The sequence below is a fragment of the Salmo salar genome, chromosome 04 (genome assembly GCF_965601325.2).
Source record: "Salmo salar chromosome 04, fSalSal1, whole genome shotgun sequence".
Classification (NCBI taxonomy): Eukaryota; Metazoa; Chordata; class Actinopteri; order Salmoniformes; family Salmonidae; genus Salmo; species Salmo salar.
This window is the reverse complement of record NC_138294.1, coordinates 41,437,217-41,455,636: the sequence shown is the minus strand read 5'-3', so window position 1 is coordinate 41,455,636 and position 18,420 is coordinate 41,437,217. Positions and strand designations below refer to the sequence as shown.

At 42.4% G+C, this 18,420-nt stretch overlaps 1 protein-coding gene across 2 annotated transcripts in view; it reads left to right on the top strand.

The window, feature by feature from the left end:
* The window catches only part of lhfpl6 (LHFPL tetraspan subfamily member 6), a 61,708-nt gene extending 60,266 nt beyond the window's left edge, over positions 1-1,442 (top strand). For both annotated transcript variants that reach the window (XM_014195872.3, XM_014195871.3), the window contains exons 3-4: positions 194-292; positions 477-1,442. In XM_014195872.3, coding sequence (XP_014051347.1) covers positions 194-292; positions 477-595 — 218 coding nt within the window. In that variant the 3' untranslated portion in view covers positions 596-1,442. The remainder of the gene's footprint in view (positions 1-193; positions 293-476) is intronic.
* The last annotated feature ends 16,978 nt before the right edge of the window (positions 1,443-18,420 follow it).

Here is an 18,420-nt window from a genome sequence, read left to right as displayed (position 1 = left end):
ATCTCAGGAAATCATGTGACATAGTGGAACGTGTTAGCTTTTTAACTTAAGTGGTTTTGAATAATGCAAGCTGCACTATTCACTGTATGATGGGTTTGTTATGACATAGCTTAGCACATGCTCTCTCTCTCTCTCTCTCTCTCTCTCTCTCTCTCTCTCTCTCTCTCTCTCTCCGCTCTCTCTCTCTGCACAGCGTTGCTGATTGGGTCGGGGTGTGCACTCTACCCTCTAGGTTGGGACAGTGAGGAAGTCCGACAGACATGCAGCAACATATCCAACCATTTTGAGCTTGGTACGGGTCAAACATCTACACACAGTCACATCCACACAACATCATCATATTCAAGTCACACGTTGATTATTAACAAGTCATTCAATTTGGTCACAGCTCATATTATGCTATGTTAGCTCTGATTCTAATTCACTGTTTGTGTCTGTCTGTCTGTCTGTCTGTCTGTCTGTCTGTCTGTCTCCAGGTTCTTGTGAGATTGGCTGGGCGTTCTACTGCACAGGAGCAGGGGCAGCAGCAGCCATGATGTTATGTACCTGGATGGCCTGCTTCGCTGGGAAGAGACAGAAGCAATACCCGTACTGATGGCATCAAGGCAGGACAGCCATGATGACAACTTGAAACAACACTTGTCATCACCAAACATTTGAGACTCAGAGCAAGGGAGAATATCAGGGGGACAGAGTCTGTAGGCTAGCTATGCACTCTGTCATAAGTGAAAAGTAAAAGAGCGGACCACCTTGTGCTGTATTTGATGCTGCAGTAGAAAGCAATACACAACACATGTAATGAGACACTCCATTGTTCTGCAGAGCACTTCAAAGAGTGGAGTCTACATACTTGGTTGTCATTGACAGTAAGAGCAACAACATGTGTTTCCATCTCTCTTTTCTATTTTCCATGTTTTGTTTGGTTGCTCCTCTATTCCCCCTCTAGTCTGTCGTGTTCCAGTCCCTATACTATAACTCTTCATCGTAACTGAAGTAATGGCACAACCTGTGGTAAAGAGAAATTACTCTACTTTTGATGTTACTTTGTTATTGTGAGTATTTTATATCCTGTATTTAATTAATATGTTATGTACCCCCATGTTGGCTTAGTGTTGCCTTAAATATATAAACCTTTACTGGTAACTTGCAATAATCTTGAACTGTTATCATGTCTATTTACAGTATATCTATAAACAGGGACTATTGAAGTCCCTAACCATGTACATCTGTCAAATTTGAATGATGTATGTTTTGTGTATTATGTTTATTCTATTATAATAACATATTCGCACCTTTTGTATGAAACACTATGTCTAATTTGACTTGGTTTTGTAAATACATTGTAAATAAATATTGTTACTTTGAAGTCTTAATTAACAAATAAAACGTTCAGCAGTGGAGAAGTTGTAGTTCCACTGCTGCGCCACTTTATCTGAATTGAATCACTTGGCATCAGCCTATTACTCTTTCTTAAAACTGTAACAGCAATTTTGGTGATTATGGGGATTCATATGCTTGGTTAATCCTGGTTAAAATGATCTGTCATGTTTATCTTAATTGATGATGGTCAGCTCTAACAACATTCAGTGGCTGTTATGAGCTCTGTTGGAGTTTAGGCTTTACTATGAACAGCAGGAAGAGAGGGGAATGAACCATTCAACAGATGCTGCTGGAGGTAAATCATTAGTAAGGGTTAACACACACCTCTTCACTAGTCCCACAAACCACTGCTCATGCTCTTTGCAATACACCTGGCTATTTAGTGAAAAGTCAACAGTAAATTGGGGGGTTAAGTGATTTTCACAGATGGTTTGAAAAGTGTTCTATATCACCAAACTGTTGTCTAGAGAGTGTGATGTCATTGGTCCACTGCCAGACCTTTAGTAAACACGCCACTTCATTGAAGGGGACAGCCTGCAGCTAAAGGCAATAGAAAATCAATATAACACACGGTCAGTTCAATAAGTCTCTCAATGTCTTATTTTTCACTTCAAATGGCAATTTGGTTAATTGGTAATGTGTTATGTGACTCTCCCTTAGCCTTTTGATGGACAGTGATTACTTTCAAAGCTCACTTACAGAAAGAGAGAGTAGAGGTTGAGAAAGAGGGAGGGCACATGTGCGCTCGACGAGGGTGGCTGTGTAGTTGAGGACCTCCGGGGAACTCGACACTAAATTGATTTTGACAATGATATTTAGCAATTTTGGAGCATAATTATTCTCATGCAAGTGAGAGGCAGCTTTGTTACAACAAAAAATAAATGTATCCGGGATAGCCGTAAATCAAAGTGCGCAAAGGATTCACTGCTGACACAACCCCCCAAGTTTAGCAAGAAAATGAACGCTTCTCACAGGCCAGATAGGCCAGCCAAGCCAGATACTGCCACTGGCGAGCCCACACTGAGCATTCTTGCCTCAGAAATCAGAGCAATTTGTGTGTCCCTGCAAAATAAGAATCATCAGAAATGAAGACCAAGATGGGGAAAATGTATACACTGAGCAACTGCGTTGGCGAAGCAAAGGACCGTATAGCAACATTGGAAAATGCCGCCATCACTGTGAAAGACTGGATAGAAGAAATCCAGAAGGAAATGCAAAAATGGATCATTTGGATAACAGAGATAATATTAAAATCTTGGGCGGTCCTGAGATGGCAGAAAACAAGGACATGATACCCCTACATACAGGAGATTCCGACCATGCTGGAACAACATGGTCAACATGCTGCGTTAGGGGAAGGAGGAGATTTTCCAGGCAGTGAGAGGAAGAGAAAGGTGACATGGCAGCCCAGCTAGCACATTTGGCTCCTTGGAAGTTGTGGGAACATACGTTTTTGGTTTCCCATTGGTTCTGGGAATGACGCCATGAGTTACCTGATGGATAAAACGTTCTGAGAACGGAAGTCAAAATTCTGCCTGTTCTGGGAACGTTAATTTATTTGTAGGCTGCAGGGAGGTTCTGAGAACATTTTACTATGGTTCCCTGAAAGTTTTCCTGGGAGATTGTATTAACATTCTCAGAACGGAAATTATAGAATATATGAAGGTAGATAAATAACATTTTGAGAACGTTTCAACAACATTGCTAGCTTAGTTGAACTGTTTTGAAATAGGACACATGGAAACTAATTTCCTTAGGCATTAATCATGCAAAAATATATTTATATATTGTGGCAAAGCATCAGTGAGATTTAAACCAATGAGTAAGATTTGAACCCAAGATCTTCGGTTCTCCATCCATGGGAATTTGTCCACTGCGCCACCATTATGGAGCTAACGTGCCTTGTTTTTTAACTAATACAAAGCTGATCATTTTAATCTATTCAAACAGACCCCATTTCAAAAGGAAATAAGCACTCATTAAGACCAATTAGTGGGAGCGGCAAAAACTATTGAACACACTTAACAAGATAGAGGACAGAGAGAGTTTTGTTGATGCCGAGAACGGAATGTATATGTTTTTAAATAACATTCTTAGAACATTCTTTGAACGTCATTAATGTTTTCTTTTGTTTTTATGAAAAGTTTTCTTAAATGTCCTGAGAACATGATTTTAAATACACTACCGGTCAAAAGTTTTAGAACATCTACTCATTCTTTGTTTTGTTTTTTACATTTTCTACAATGTAGAATAATAGTGAAGACATCAAAACTATGAAATAACACATATGGAATCATGTAGTAACCACAAAAGTGTTAAACAACTCAAAGTATATTTTAGATTCTTCAAATAGCCACCCTTTGCCTTGATGACAGCTTTGCACACTCAGCTTTGCAGACCAGAGGATGGCCTTCAAACAGGTGAAAACAGATCTGAAATGGTGGGGGATTGAGTTAGTTCTGCAATACTGGAGATCAAGCACAAGTTTGACTCACCAGATGAAGCATCAGCCTTCATCTAGAGATGCACCACCAGGGAGGACTGTTGAATCCAAAAATCTGTTTGAATCAGGACCATCAAGGACTGTCAGATAAGTTATTTATTTTAGCCATTGCTATGATTATTTCTTACCATGTTGGTTTAGAATGTAGGTAGAGTTATTGGGCTACTGGAACGAGTCATCTTTTACTTTTTTCTTTTATATCCCACTGTCACGTCCTGACCAGTAAAGGGGTTATTTGTTATTATAGTTTGGTCAGGACGTGGCAGGGGGTATTTGTTTTATATGGTTTTGAGTGTGTGTTTATGTAGAGGGGCGTTTTATTTATGTTTCCGGGGTTTTTGGTTTAGTTCTATGTTGTACAGTTCTATGTCTGTTTCTAGGGTGTTCATTTCTATGTTTAGTATTTGGGATTGGGGCTTCAATTGGAGGCAGCTGGTTATCGTTGCCTCTGATTGAAGGTCCTATAATTAGGAGTTTGTTTGTTTTGGGGATTGTGGGAGATTGTGTTTTGCACTGCTAGGGTTAGCCTGCAAACTGTTATGTTGTAGTCCGGTTTCTTGTTTTTGTGAAGTGTTCGTGGTTATTTAAAATAAACGTCAAAATGAGCACTCAACCCGCTGCGCCTTGGTCCAATTCATACGACGATCGTTACAGAACCTCCCACCAACAACGGACCAAGCAGTTGTCCCAGGAGGAGCAAGGATCCTGGGCCAGGGAAAGAAGGGAGCAGCACCTGGAGTGGAGAAAGCAGAGCGCTCGAGAGGTGATGGCATCCTGGTCGCTGGAGGTATTAGAGGCAAGGATAGACTGGACGTGGGAACAACTACTGGACCATTGTGACAGCCTGCCTGGGAAGCAGGTAGAAGTGGAGAGGCACCCCCAATAATTTTTTTGGGGGGGCACACGGGCAGTTTGGCTGGGCCAGGGTTAAGCCCCAAGCCAACTCCCCATGCTTATTGGAGGCAGCCTATTACTGGTCAGGTCCCGTGCTTTGGAGTGATGCGCACGGCGTCGAGGCCAAGTATTCACAGGCCGGTGTGCGCGGTGCCAGTGCCCCGCATTTGCCAGGGGGAAGCAGGCATCCAGCCAGTAAGGGTGGAGCCAGTACTGCGCTCAAGACCGCCAGTGCGTCTTCACGGCCCAGTGTATCCTGTTCCCGCTCCTCGCACTAGCCGTGAGGTGTGTGTCTCCAGTCTGATACCTCCAGTACCAGCCCCACGCACTAGGCTTCCAGTGCATCAGCCCAGTCCAGTACGTCCTGTTCCTGCCTCCCGCACTAGCCCTGAGGTGCGTGTCCCCAGTCTGGTACCTCCACGACCAGCCCCACGCATCAGGCTTCCAGTGCGTCAGCCCAGTCCCGAGCTTCCGACGACAGTACATCATCCAGAGTGTCCGGTAACAGTGCCTCGTCCAGAGTGTCCGGCAACAGTGCCTCGTCCAGAGTGTCCGGCAACAGTGCCTCGTCCAGAGTGTCCGGCAACAGTGCCTCGTCCAGAGTGTCCAGAACCAAGAGAGACGGCCCACTGTCCGGAACCAGGAGAGACGGCCCACTGTCCGGAACCAGGAGAGACGGGCCCCACTGTCCGGAACCAAGAGAGTCGTCCTACAGTCCGGAACCAAGAGAGTCGTCCTACAGTCCGGAACCAAGAGAGTCGTCCTACAGTCCGGAGCTCCCAGAGTCGTCCTACAGTCCCGAGCTCCCAGAGTACAGTCCAGGGTCCACAGTGACAAACTTCAGGCAGAGGTATTCAGTGGGGGTGGACTGGTCAGGTAGGGGACTAAGGCCTGAGCCTGAGCCACCTCCACTGTAGGAGGTTTGGGTAGGGGGGTGTAGCACTGGAGCCGTCTGTGATGGCAGCCACCCTCCCTTCCCTCCCTTTAGTTTAGGGGTTTATTTTGTGGGTATTTTTGTTGTCAGGTGCATCCGGGGTCTGCACCTTTGGGGGGGGGGTACTGTCACGTCCTGACCAGTAAAGGGGTTATTTGTTATTATAGTTTGGTCAGGACGTGGCAGGGGGTATTTGTTTTATATGGTTTTGAGTGTGTGTTTATGTAGAGGGGCGTTTTATTTATGTTTCTGGGGTTTTTGGTTTAGTTTTATGTTGTACAGTTCTATGTCTGTTTCTAGGGTGTTTATTTCTATGTTTAGTATTTGGGATTGGGGCCTTCAATTGGAGGCAGCTGGTTATCGTTGCCTCTGATTGAAGGTCCTATAATTAGGAGTTTGTTTATTTTGGGGATTGTGGGAGATTGTGTTTTGCACTGCTAGGGTTAGCCTGCAAACTGTTATGTTGTCGTCCGTTTTCATGTTTTCTTGTTTTTGTGAAGTGTTGTGATTATTTAAAATAAACGTCAAAATGAGCACTCAACCCGCTGCGCCTTGGTCCAATTCATACGACGATCGTTACACCCACGCCTCTCTCCTAATTTAAGTTACTGGAGTTGGATTTGTGGGAGGGGGGTCTAATTTTTCAGAAATGAATATTAGACCAAAAATTTAAGCAATTGTCTGAGGATGATGCTGGGCCATCTGTCATATATAGAACTTTTGATGAAGAGGCTTTAAAGCATTTTTAAAATCCAGGTCATGTGACATGATCAACCAAAATACAGGGCTCTACTTATAGGTGAGAGAAAGCCTTCAAAAAGCCTACTATAACTGACATGGGTATTGCAGTTGCATAGAGTGTCAGGTTGTCGGAGAGTGAAATTAGGGTGACTCTCTTAAATTTATAAATTCCATTTACAGTGCATTTGGAAAGTATTCAGACCCCTTGACTTTTCCACATTTTGTTACATTACAGCCTTATTCTAAAATGGATTATATCATTTTTCCCCCTCATCAATCTTCAAACAATAATGACAAAGCAAAAACAGGTTTCTAGAATTTTTTTACAAATGTATTAAAAAAAAACTGAAATAACACATTTACATAAGTATTCAGACACTTTACTCTACTTTTTTGAATCACCTTTGGCAGCGATTACAGCCTCGAGTCTTCTTGGGTATGGCGCCTGGCACACCTGTATTTGGGGAGTTTCTCCCATTCTTCTCTGCAGATCCTCTCAAGCTGTCAGGTTGGATGGAAAGCATCGAGGCAGAGCTATTTTTAGGTCTCTCCAGAGATATTAGATCGGGTTCAAGTCCGGCCTCTGGCTGGACCACTCAAGAACATTCAGAGACTTGTCCTGAAGCCACTCCTGCATTGTCTTGGCTGTGTGCTTAGGGTCGTTGTCCTGTTGGAAGATGAACCTTCACCCCAGTCTGAGGTCTGGAGCAGGTTTTCATCAAGGATCTCTCTGTACTTTGCGCCATTCATCTTTCGCTTTCTGACTAGTCTCCTAGTCCCTGCCGCTGAAAAACGTCCCCACAGCATGGTGCTGCCACCACCATGCTTTACCATAGGGATGGTGCCAGGTTTCCTCCAGACGTGACGCTTGGCATTCAGGCCAAAGAGTTCAATCTTCAATGGCTTTCGTCTGCCCACTCTACCATAAAGGCCTGATTGGTGGAGTGCTGCAGAGATGGTTGTCCTTCTGGAAGGTTCTCCCATCTCCACAGAAGAACTCTGGAGCTCTGTCAGAGTGACCATCGGGTTCTTGGTCACCTCCCTGACCAAGGCCCTTTTCCCCCGATTGTACAGTTTGGTCCGGGCGGCCAGCATTAGGAAGAGTCTTGGTGGTTCCAAACTTCTTCCATTTAAGAATGATAGAGGAGACTGTTATCCTCGTGGACCTTCAATGTTGCAGAATTTTTTGGTACCCTTCCCCAGATCTGTGTGTCGACGCAATCCTCTTTCGGAGCTCTACGGACAATTCCTTTGACCTCTTGGCTTGGTTTTTGCTCTGACATGCACTGTCAACTGTGGGACCTTATATAGACAGGTGTGTGCCTTTCCAAGTTACATTTGCATTTGAGTCATTTAGCAGACGCTCTTATCCAGAGCGACTTACAGTAGTGAATGCATACATTTCATACATGTTTTTTTTTTTTTTTCTTTTTTTTTTTTTCTGTGCTGGCCCCCCGTGGGAGTCGAACCCACAACCCTGGTGTTGCAAACACCATGCTCTACCAACTGAGCTACAGGGAAGGCCAATCAATTTAATTTGTCAGCTGTGGGATCTTATATAGACAGGTGTGTACCTTTCCAAGTCATGTCCAATCAATTTAATTTACCATAGTTGCAAAAACATCTCAAGGATGATCAATAGAAACAGGTCAATTTCGAGACTCATAGAAAAGTGTCTGAATGGGTTAATACATTAGAAAATAATTCTAGAAACCTGTTTTCACTTTCTCATTATTGGGTATTGTGTATAGATTGATGAGGAAAACAGTTTATTTAATCCAGTTTAGAATAAGGCTGTAACTTAACAAAATGTGGAAATGTGACAGGTCGTGTGGTCCTCCCACTACGAATCATCTGGAAAGCAAGCAGTTTATTAGGCTACAGATGAAATCAATTATGATGAACTTCACATGATGGTGAAACTGCAAGGTGATGAGCTTGATGCTCCTTTTCAGTCATTATCGAGAGTTTTATTCTTATTCTGGTGACACATTTGCGTTTGGCAAGTAAAAATTATTTTGCTCTTTTGTCCATAATAATCTCATCACGTAGGCTAGACGTGCACTGTAGCCAACAGCATACTGCGGGCTGTTGGCACACTCGCTATATAACGCAACATTTTTAGTGAGAAAACCGTCAGTACAGTTTAAAATGCGATGGAAACCCATTTAATTCGTGTTTTTTATTTGGTAAATGGGAATTTAACCACAAAAGGTATTTTTATGTGCACTACGTCATCACGCATAACTTCTTATATGGTGGGAAAATGCGCACATTGTTTTTATGCCGATTGTTAAATATTTGCATGAAAATCTGTTGCCAATTGGATAGAAACCTAGCTATTGACAGACTGAGCTGAATTAAAAGTAGCCAGCTGGAATTTTCAAATGGGATAATCATATAATCAATAATAGAAAACGTTAGCATATCTCAATGAATCTAAAGCTGATATAGCTTTTGTCCAGGAGACACATTTGAATAAAAGGCTTTCTCTAGCCCAGGTACAGGTAAAAACAAGGCGTATCTGTTCTCATACACAAGACTGTCAACTTTACAGAAACTAATGTTCTAACTGAGACGGTCTCTATATAATAGTGTTTGGGCTCCTGATGGGAACATCAGTTGTTCTATGCAATATATATGCACCTATTGCAAACATGCTCGATTTTTGTCATGGGTTATCTCAAACTGTTTTAGAATTGGGAGACATCTCAATAATATTGGGGGGAGCGATTTCAATCAGATCCTAGACCAAGATCTGGACAAGTCTCAGCTGAGAAATAGTGTGGAGGGTAAATCTGCAGCTGCAATAAGACTACTAGCTGAAGACCTAGGTTTAAAAGACACCTGGAGTTTAATGCACACAGATTGGAGGGACTATTATATTTTTTCTCCTCATATTGTTTACACTAGGATTGATTACTTCCTAATCTCAGTCACTAGTGGATATCACTGTCAGTTCTACCATAGGTAATATAGTCATTTCGGACCACGCACCTGTGTTTATTTACCTCTCCCAGTTCTCGCAGACTCGTAAGAGCCGAAGAAGGAGTTTAAGCATGTCTCTGTTGAAAGATAGTATATTCATCAAGATTATTAGGGATGAAATATCTTCCAGCTAGCACATAACATTCCGAGAACCATATGTTTCTTAGAGCTTGATGAGAGTGTGGTTGACCTATGGTTATTTTGCATACAACCTTCCCATACATTTCTGGAATTGGTGCAGGATAGTTGCTTGGCTTTGGAACGTTCTCAACACATTTAAGTAACTTGACAAAAAAACGATTTTTTTTGGTATTTTATCACTTTAACAGAATGTTTCCTAAATGTTCAAACATGATTACATTGCATTTAAATTTTGGCAATGGCCTAGGAATGTTCTCCAATTGGTTTGACATTGGTAATATTCTCAAATAGTTCAGAGAACTTTAAGAAGTAACATTCTTCTGTGGGAATTTCAGTACTTCAGCATTATGTTACCTACAGGTTTCGTCATGGTTCTATTTAAAGTAATGTTCTCAGAACGTACAGAGACTATTAAGAATCAACGTTCTGTGGGAATTTCAGTACTTTAGCATAATGTTTTCTACAGGTTTCCTCATGGTTCTATTTTAAAGTCATGTTCTCAGAACATTAAGAAAACTTTCCAGAAAAGCCACAAGAAAAAATAAGTAAAGTTTAAAGAACTTTCTAAGAATGTTGTTTAATTAACCCCTAAGGTTAATGTCCACACCCCTGCAGAAATGTAATTAGGATATTAATTCAAAACATGAGACTCTCCCGAACATGATGGTGTTCTCTGTTTTGCTCTACTACCCCCACAAGCGTCTTGGGACTCATCTGATGTCGATACAGCCGATCTGACAACTTCTGTAAGTAGTGTCCAAATGGTTTGAGCTACACACCAATAGTGTTCGTGAGACTCTCACAAACACAACGAACACATTGTTTTGCTCTAGGATGCCCGCAGGCCTCATAAGACTCGTCTGAAGGTCCCCCGGAACCAGTTGAAAACATTTATGGAAGTATACTGTATATAGAGATTGTTTAGTGCCAAGCAGAAGGGGTTAAATACAAAAAATGACAAATGTTTTCTGATCTTTCTTATACAGTATCTCTCAGATATAGGACAAACACTTCAGAACAAACTTCCTTTAAATTGTATTTAGGACATTTGTATGGGCTAATAACAATTTGCACGTTTCATAATTCAAGGGGTCTTCTTTAGGATCAGTGGGTCCCCTGGGTTAGGGTTAGGGACGGTTGAGCTAATGTAGGCTAATGCAATTAGCATGAGGTGGTAAGTAACAAGAAAATTTCTCAGGACATAGACATCTCTGATATTAGCAGAAAGCTTAAATTCTTGTTAATCTAACTGCACTGTCCAATTTACAGTAGCTATTACAGTGAAAGAATACCATACTATTGTTTGAGGAGAGTGCACAGTTTTGAACATGAAAAGTTCTTAATAAACAAATGAGGAACATTTGGGCAGTCTTTAGACAACATTTTGGACACAAATGCAATGGTTCATTGGATCAGTCTACATCTTTGCACATACACTGCTGCCATTTAGTGGCCAAAATCTAAATTGCAACTGGGCTGGAATAATACATTATGGCCTTTTTTCTTGCATTTCAAAATTGATGGTACAAAAAGAAACAGTTGGTTTTACCAGATCTATTATGTTATATTCTTCTACATTCATATCAAATTTCCACAAACTTCAAAGTGTTTCCTTTCAAATGGTATTAAGAATATGCATATCCTTGCTTCAGGGCCTGAGCTGCAGGCAGTTAGATTTGGGTATGTCATTTTAGGCGAAAATTGGGAAAAAAAAGGGGCCGATCCTCTTGAGGACCCCTTCGAGATACAATCCCGCTAACGGGATTGGTTGGACAACAACCAGTGAGATAGCACGGCGCGATATTCAAAACAAAATAATCTCAAAATTAAAATTCAAGTATTATACGGCATTTTAAAGATACTCTACTCGTTAATCCAATCACATTGTCCGATTTCAAAAAGGCTTTATGGTGAAAGCAAAACATTCGATTATTTTAGCATAGCACCTCAGCAACAAAAAAAAAAATAGCCATTTTCCAAGCACGATAGCCATCACAAAACCAGATATACAGCTAAAATGAAGCACTAACCTTTGACAATCTTCATCAGATGACACTCCTAGGACATCATGTTAGACAATACATGCGTTTTTTGTTCGATCAAGTTTATATTTATATCCAAAACCAATTTTTACATTGGCGCGTGACGTTCAGAAAATGTTTTCTCCCCATAACTTCCGGTGAATAGGCACATTTAATTTACAGAAGAACTTATAAACGTTGATAAAAATGTATAACAATTATTTAAAGAATTAGAGATAATCTACTCCTTTATGCAACCACTTTGTCAGATTTCAAAATAACGTTACGGAAAAAAGCACATTGTTCAATATTCTGAGTACAGAACTTAACCTTCAATGCTAAGCTATACAGTTAGCCTACAACCACGGCGTCGACAAATCTCTAACAATATGTTCGAAATATTTACTTACCTTTGCTGATCTTCGGCGGAATGCACTCGGATGGGCACCCACTTCCACAAGAAATGTTCATTTGTTCTGCAAAGTCCATCATTTATGTCCAAATACGTCCGTTTTGTTGACCCATCCAGAACACTTTACAATGCCATGTGGCGTGGACGCAAATCCATAGACGAAATGTTCAAAGTTCCATTACCATTTGTAGAAACACGTCAAACGATGTTTACAATCAATCCTTTAGGGTATTTTTTAACGTAAAATTGCGATAATTTTACAACCGGGCAATAGGTATTCATCCCAGAAGAAAAATAAAAAAACGACGAAGTCACATGCACTTGCATCATAAGACACCTCCCCTCAGACTGGCCAATGATTGACTGAGCCATAATTATCTGCCTGGTAACAGCTGACGGTTGAAACCAGTTCCTAAAGATTGTTGACAGCCAATGGAAGAGTTATGAGGTGCAACGTAAATCCTATGTCACTGTAGTTTTTCAAGGGGTTCAAAACAAAAACTACATTTCTAATTTCTCCCACTTCCTGATTCAATTTTTCTCAGGTGTTTTGCCTGCCATATGAGTTCTGTTATACTCACAGACACCATTCAAACAGTTTTAGAAACTTCAGAGTATTTACCATCCAAATCTACTAATAATATGCATATTCTATTTTCTGGGCCAGAGTAGTAACCTGTTTAAATTGGGTACATTTTTCATCCGGCCGTGAAAATACTGCCCCCTAGCCCCAACAGGCTAATTAGAGGTTTTAAAGAAAGTTATTCAAAAACCTCCAAATAACCTTTAAATTTCATTGAAACATTCACATTTAGAGAATGTTCTCTTCTCAGAACGTTAATAAAACTTCCCAGCAAAACATTTAGGAAACCATAGTAAAATGTTCTTAGAACCTCCCTGCAACCTAAAAATGGACTTTCCCAGAACAGGCAAAATGTTCACTTCCATTCTCAGAACGTTTAAAAAATGTTCAGTTTTACTGGTCAGGAAATGTATGGCTTCGTTCCCAAAACCAATGGGAAACCTAAAACTTACATACCCACAAATTCTCCTAAATTAATTTCAAATTTCCACAATCTTCAAAGTGTTTCCTTTCAAATTTTATCAAGAATATGCATATCCTTGCTTCAGGTCCTGAGCAACAGACAGTTAGATTTGGGTGTGTCATTTTAGGCGAAAATTGAACAAAATGGGCAGATCCTTAAGAGGTTGGCTCTGGTCTTGTCCCATCTTATTACTGTCTGTTAATATGGTCAAGAGGAGCAAAGAAAGACCTAGCAAAGCTGCAGGTGGCTCAAAACAAAGCAGCACACATTGCTCATAAATGCACATGCAGAACTAACATCACCACTTCCGGTTGAACGAGGAAGAGCTTGGTTTTGTTGTTTTGAAAAAGTTTGTTGTTTGTTGTTTTGAAAGTGTATTGGAAATTTCTTAGTAGATAGCTAACTTTTTAGTTTGGATCCCACAACGCAGTTGGCATCAGTTGCTGGGACTGCTAGTGTCTGTCCAGTGATCCTGCTGACTAAGGAGGTATTTGGGGTTTCAGCTAGCCTAGCTGCTAGCTAGCTGCTTATCAAGCTAGCTGGGTTTCTTGAGAGCTTGAACGCAGCCCGCAACGCAGTTAGCCATTGTGGCTGGGACCGTGGATTGTCCCGGGTTGATGTCTGTCTAGATTCCTGCTGTTTGTTGTTTTCAATCTTCCATGTGACCTGACCTGTCTGGAACCGCAACGACTAACACTGTAACCTACGTTGCTAGCTACCATGACAAAGGCCAAAGCCGGCGGGAGTATCATTGAGGACAGTGGTGTCTCTCTATCACACATGAAAGATCTTTTAAACGAACAGAAATAGTTCTACAAGCAGTTGTTACAACAACAAGAAAATAGCTTCAAGTGTTTTGTCCAAATACTGGTCGATTCAACTAATAAAAGAATGGACGACCTGACCAGAGAGGTACAGGACCTGAAGATCAGTTTGAAGTTCTCCCAGGGTCAGCTCGATGAGGTGAAACAGGAGAACGGCAAGATGACAGCAATCTGTAAGTCATTGAGATACATCAGTTCTGTGTGTGAATCCATGATAACAATGACGGATAAATATTGAGGGACAATCAAGGCGGAGCAACATGGTTGTGGACTGAATTGCAGAATTTCCACATTAGACCTGGACGGAGTCCGAGGACAAAGTGAAGGAAATTATCTCTGATAAATTGAAGATGGACCACAAGAAGATTGAGGTGGAGCACACCCAAAGGACTGGAAAACCCATCACCGGCCCAGGTGACAGGCCCAGGCCGATAGTGGTCAAGTTCCTGAGTTTTAAGGACAAGGTAGCTGTTCTGGAAAGAGCCAAGAACTTGAGAGGAACGTATATCTTCCTCAATGAGGATAATCCTGAAGCTGTGTGCCAGAGGAAAGAGCTGTGCGCCAGAGGAGGAAAGAACTGATCCCAGCCATGAAAGCTGCCAGAGCGCATGAGGACATTGTTTACATCCGCTATGACAGGCTCATTGTCCACCCTCCCTCCCAGAAGCCTGGAGGGGATGAGAGAGCCAATCCTATGGGTTCGTAGCTTTAACCCCGCAGCACATACACACACACCAATTGATTAATAGACTGCTGAATGTATTTTGTTCTCTTGCTTTGTTTGCTCTTTCCAGTATTATGTCTATCTCTGATTAGCTACCCAGGAAAGGGCTGAAAATAGCCCATATTAATATATGTAGCCTTTTGGAATGGGTGGCCAGTAATAAACTGGTCCTGAACATCTCTGAAACTAAGAGCATTGTATTTGGTATTAGACCTCAGCTGAATATGGTAATGAATGGTGTGGCTGCTGAGCAAGTTGAGGAGACTAAATTACTTGGCGTTACTTTAGATTGTAAACTGCCATGGTCAAAACATATTGATTCAATGGTTGTAAAGATGGGGAGAGGAGATCTGTCCGTAATTAAGAGATGCTCTGCTTCTTTGACACCGCACTCCAATAGTTCTGCAGGTTCAAGTTTTGTCTTATCTTGATTATTCTCCAGTCATGTGTCCAGTGCTGCAAGGAAATACTTAGTTAAGCTGCAGCTGGCCCAGAACAGAGCGGCATGTTTCGCTATTCATTGTAGTCAGAGGGTTGATATAAATACTATGCATGCCAGTCTCTCTTGGCTAAGAGTTGAGGAGAGACTGACTGCATCACTTATTTTTATAAGAAACATTAATGTGTTGAAAATACGAAATTGTTTGCATAGTCAATTTACATAAAGCTCTTGCAGCACCAGACATGCCACCTGGGGTCTTTTTACAGTCCCCAAATCTAAAACATATTCAAGAAAGCATTTTATATAGAGCCATTATTATATAGAGCCATTATTGCAACTCCGTTCCATCTTATATTGCTCTAATAAACAGCAAACCTGGTTTCAAAAAACAGATAAAGCAACACCTCATGATACAGTGTCCCCTATTTGATCTAGATAGTTTGTGTGTATGCATTGATATGTAGGCTACGTGTGCCTTTTTTAACCTCTCTGGGCTAGGCGGGACGAATTCGTCCCACCTACGCAACAGCCAGTGTAATCCAGTGGCGCGATTTTCAAATACCTTAAAAATCCTATTACTTCAATTTCTCAAACATATGACTATTTTACAGCTATTTAAAGACAAGACTCTCGTTAATCTAACCACACTGTCCGATTTAAAAAAGGCTTTACAACGAAAGCAAAACATTATTATGTCAGCAGAGTACCCAGCCAGAAATAATCAGACACCCATTTTTCAAGCTAGCATATAATGTCACCAAAACCCAGAAGACAGCTAAATGCAGCACTAACCTTTGATGATCTTCATCAGATGACAATCCTAGGACATTATGTTATACAATACATGCATGTTTTGTTCAATCAAGTTCATATTTATATCAAAAAACAGCTTTTTACATTAGCATGTGACGTTCAGAACTAGCATACTAGCAAACTTCCGGGGAATTTACTAACAATTTACTAAATTACTCACGATAAACGTTCGCAAAAAACATAACAATTATTTTAAGAATTATAGATACAGAACTCCTCTATGCACTCGATATGTCCGATTTTAAAATAGCTTTTTGGTGAAAGCACATTTTGCAATATTCTAAGTACATAGCCCAGCCATCACGGGCTAGCTATTTAGACACCCGGCAAGTTTAGCCTTCACCAAAATCAGATTTACTATAACAAAAATGTTATTACCTTTGTTGTCTTCGTCAGAATGCACTCCCAGGACTTCTACTTCAATAACAAATGTTGGTTTGGTCCCAAATAATCCATCGTTATATCCAAATAGCGGCGTTTTGTTCGTGCGTTCTAGACACTAACCTAAAGGGTAAATCAGGGTTACGAGCAAGGCGCAATTCGTGACAAAAAAATTCTAAATATTCCATTACCGTACTTCGAAGCATGTCAACCGCTGTTTAAAATCAATTTTTATGTAATTTATCTCGTAAAAAAGCGATAATATTCCGACCGGGAATCTCCTTTTCGGTAAACAGAGGAAAAAACACAAAGACGGGGGCGGCCAGTGGACGCGCCTAAGCCCACTGTCCCATGATCGGCCACTTGAGAAAGGCGATAATGTGTTTCAGCCTGGGGCTGGAATGACGACATTCAGGTTTTTCCCGGGCTCTGAGAGCCTATTGGAGCCGTGGGAAGTGTCACGTTACCGCAGAGATCCTAAGTTTTGGAATGAGATGTCAAAGAAAGACAATAAATGGTCAGACAGGCCACTTCCTGTAAAGGAATCTCTCAGGTTTTGACCTGCCATTTGAGTGTTTTCTATCCAAAGCCAATAATTATATGCATATTCTAGTTACTGGGCAGGAGTAGTAACCAGATTAAATCGGGTACGTTTTTTATCCAGCCGTGTCAATACTGCCCCCTACCCTCAACAGGTTAACCGGAGCGGCGATATTATGAGGCACTATACCGACCACGAGGCAAGTGCGAGAGGCAGCCCCCCCAAAAAATTGGGGGGAGGGGGGCACACGGGGAGATTGGCGGAGTCAGGGTGGAGACCTGAGCCAACTTCCCGTGCTTACCGTGGGGAGCAAGTGACGAGGCAGGCACCGTGTTATGCGGTGATGTGCACTGTGTCGCCAGTGTGCACTCACAGGCCGGTGCGATCTGTGCCCGCACCCTGCAGTTGTCGAGCTGGGTTGAGCATCTAGCAAAGTCGGGTTGTGCCAGCCATACGCTCCAGACCTCCAGTGCGCCTCCACGGTCCAGTATATCCTGCGCCAGTTCTGCGCACTGTGTCGCCAGTGCACCTGCACAGCCCAGTTCGTCCCGTGCCAGCGCTCCGCCCTTGCTAGGCCACGGAGGTTATCCAGCCAGGAAGGGTTGTGCCAGCCATAAGCTCCAGACCTCCAGTGCGCCTCCATGGCCCAGTATACCCTGTGCCTGCTCCGCGCACCTGGCCTCCAGCGACGTTCCCTAGTCCAGAACTCTCAGCTACATTCTCTAGTCCGGTGAGACCTATTCCAGCTCCACAAAAGAAGCCTCCAGTGATTATCTATGGTCTGAAGCCTCCAGAGATAATCCATGGCCCGGAGTCTGTAGGGATAATCCATGGCAAGAAGCCTGTAGGGATGATCCATGGCCCGGAGCCTGTAGAGATGATCCATGGCACAAAGCCTCCAGTGATAATCCATGGCACAAAGCCTCCAGTGATGATCCATGGCGCGGAACCTGTAGTGATGATCCATGGCACGGAGCCTCCAGCGACGCTCCCCAGTCCGGAGCCTCCAGCGACGCTCCCCAGTCCGGAGCCTCCAGCGGCGGCCTGCAGCCCAGAACCTCCAGCGATGATCTACAGTCCGGTTCCTCCGACGATGATCCACGGTCCGGTGGTACTAAGGGATCAGCGGGTGGAGCGGGGGTTACGCACCGGAGCCGCCTCCTCTGCTGGAGGATAAGGTTATGTGGACTGCACTAGAGCCGCCATAGATAGGAGTTACCCACCCAACCCTCCCTTTAGTTTTTGTTTGTGTTTTGTTTAGTGGCATTCGGAGTCTGCACCTTTGGGGGGTGGGGGGGGGGGGGGGGTACTGTCACGTCCTGACCATAGTAAGATGTTATTTTCTATGGGAGAGTAGGTCAGGGTGTGACAGGGGGTGTTTTGTATTTTTTTCCCCCTATGTTTTCTATATCTATGTTTAGTTCTAGTTTTCTACTTCTATGTTGTTTTTTGGGGAGTTGATCTCCAATTGGAGGCAGCTGGTCCTCGTTGTCTCTAATTGGAGTTCATATTTAAGTAGAGGTTTTTCTTCCTGGGTTTTGTGGGTTATTATATTTTGAGTAGTGTTTGTTTCTCTCTGCGTCACGGTTTGTTTCTCTCTGCGTCACGGTTTCCTTCCTTTCCGGCAACTGAGTT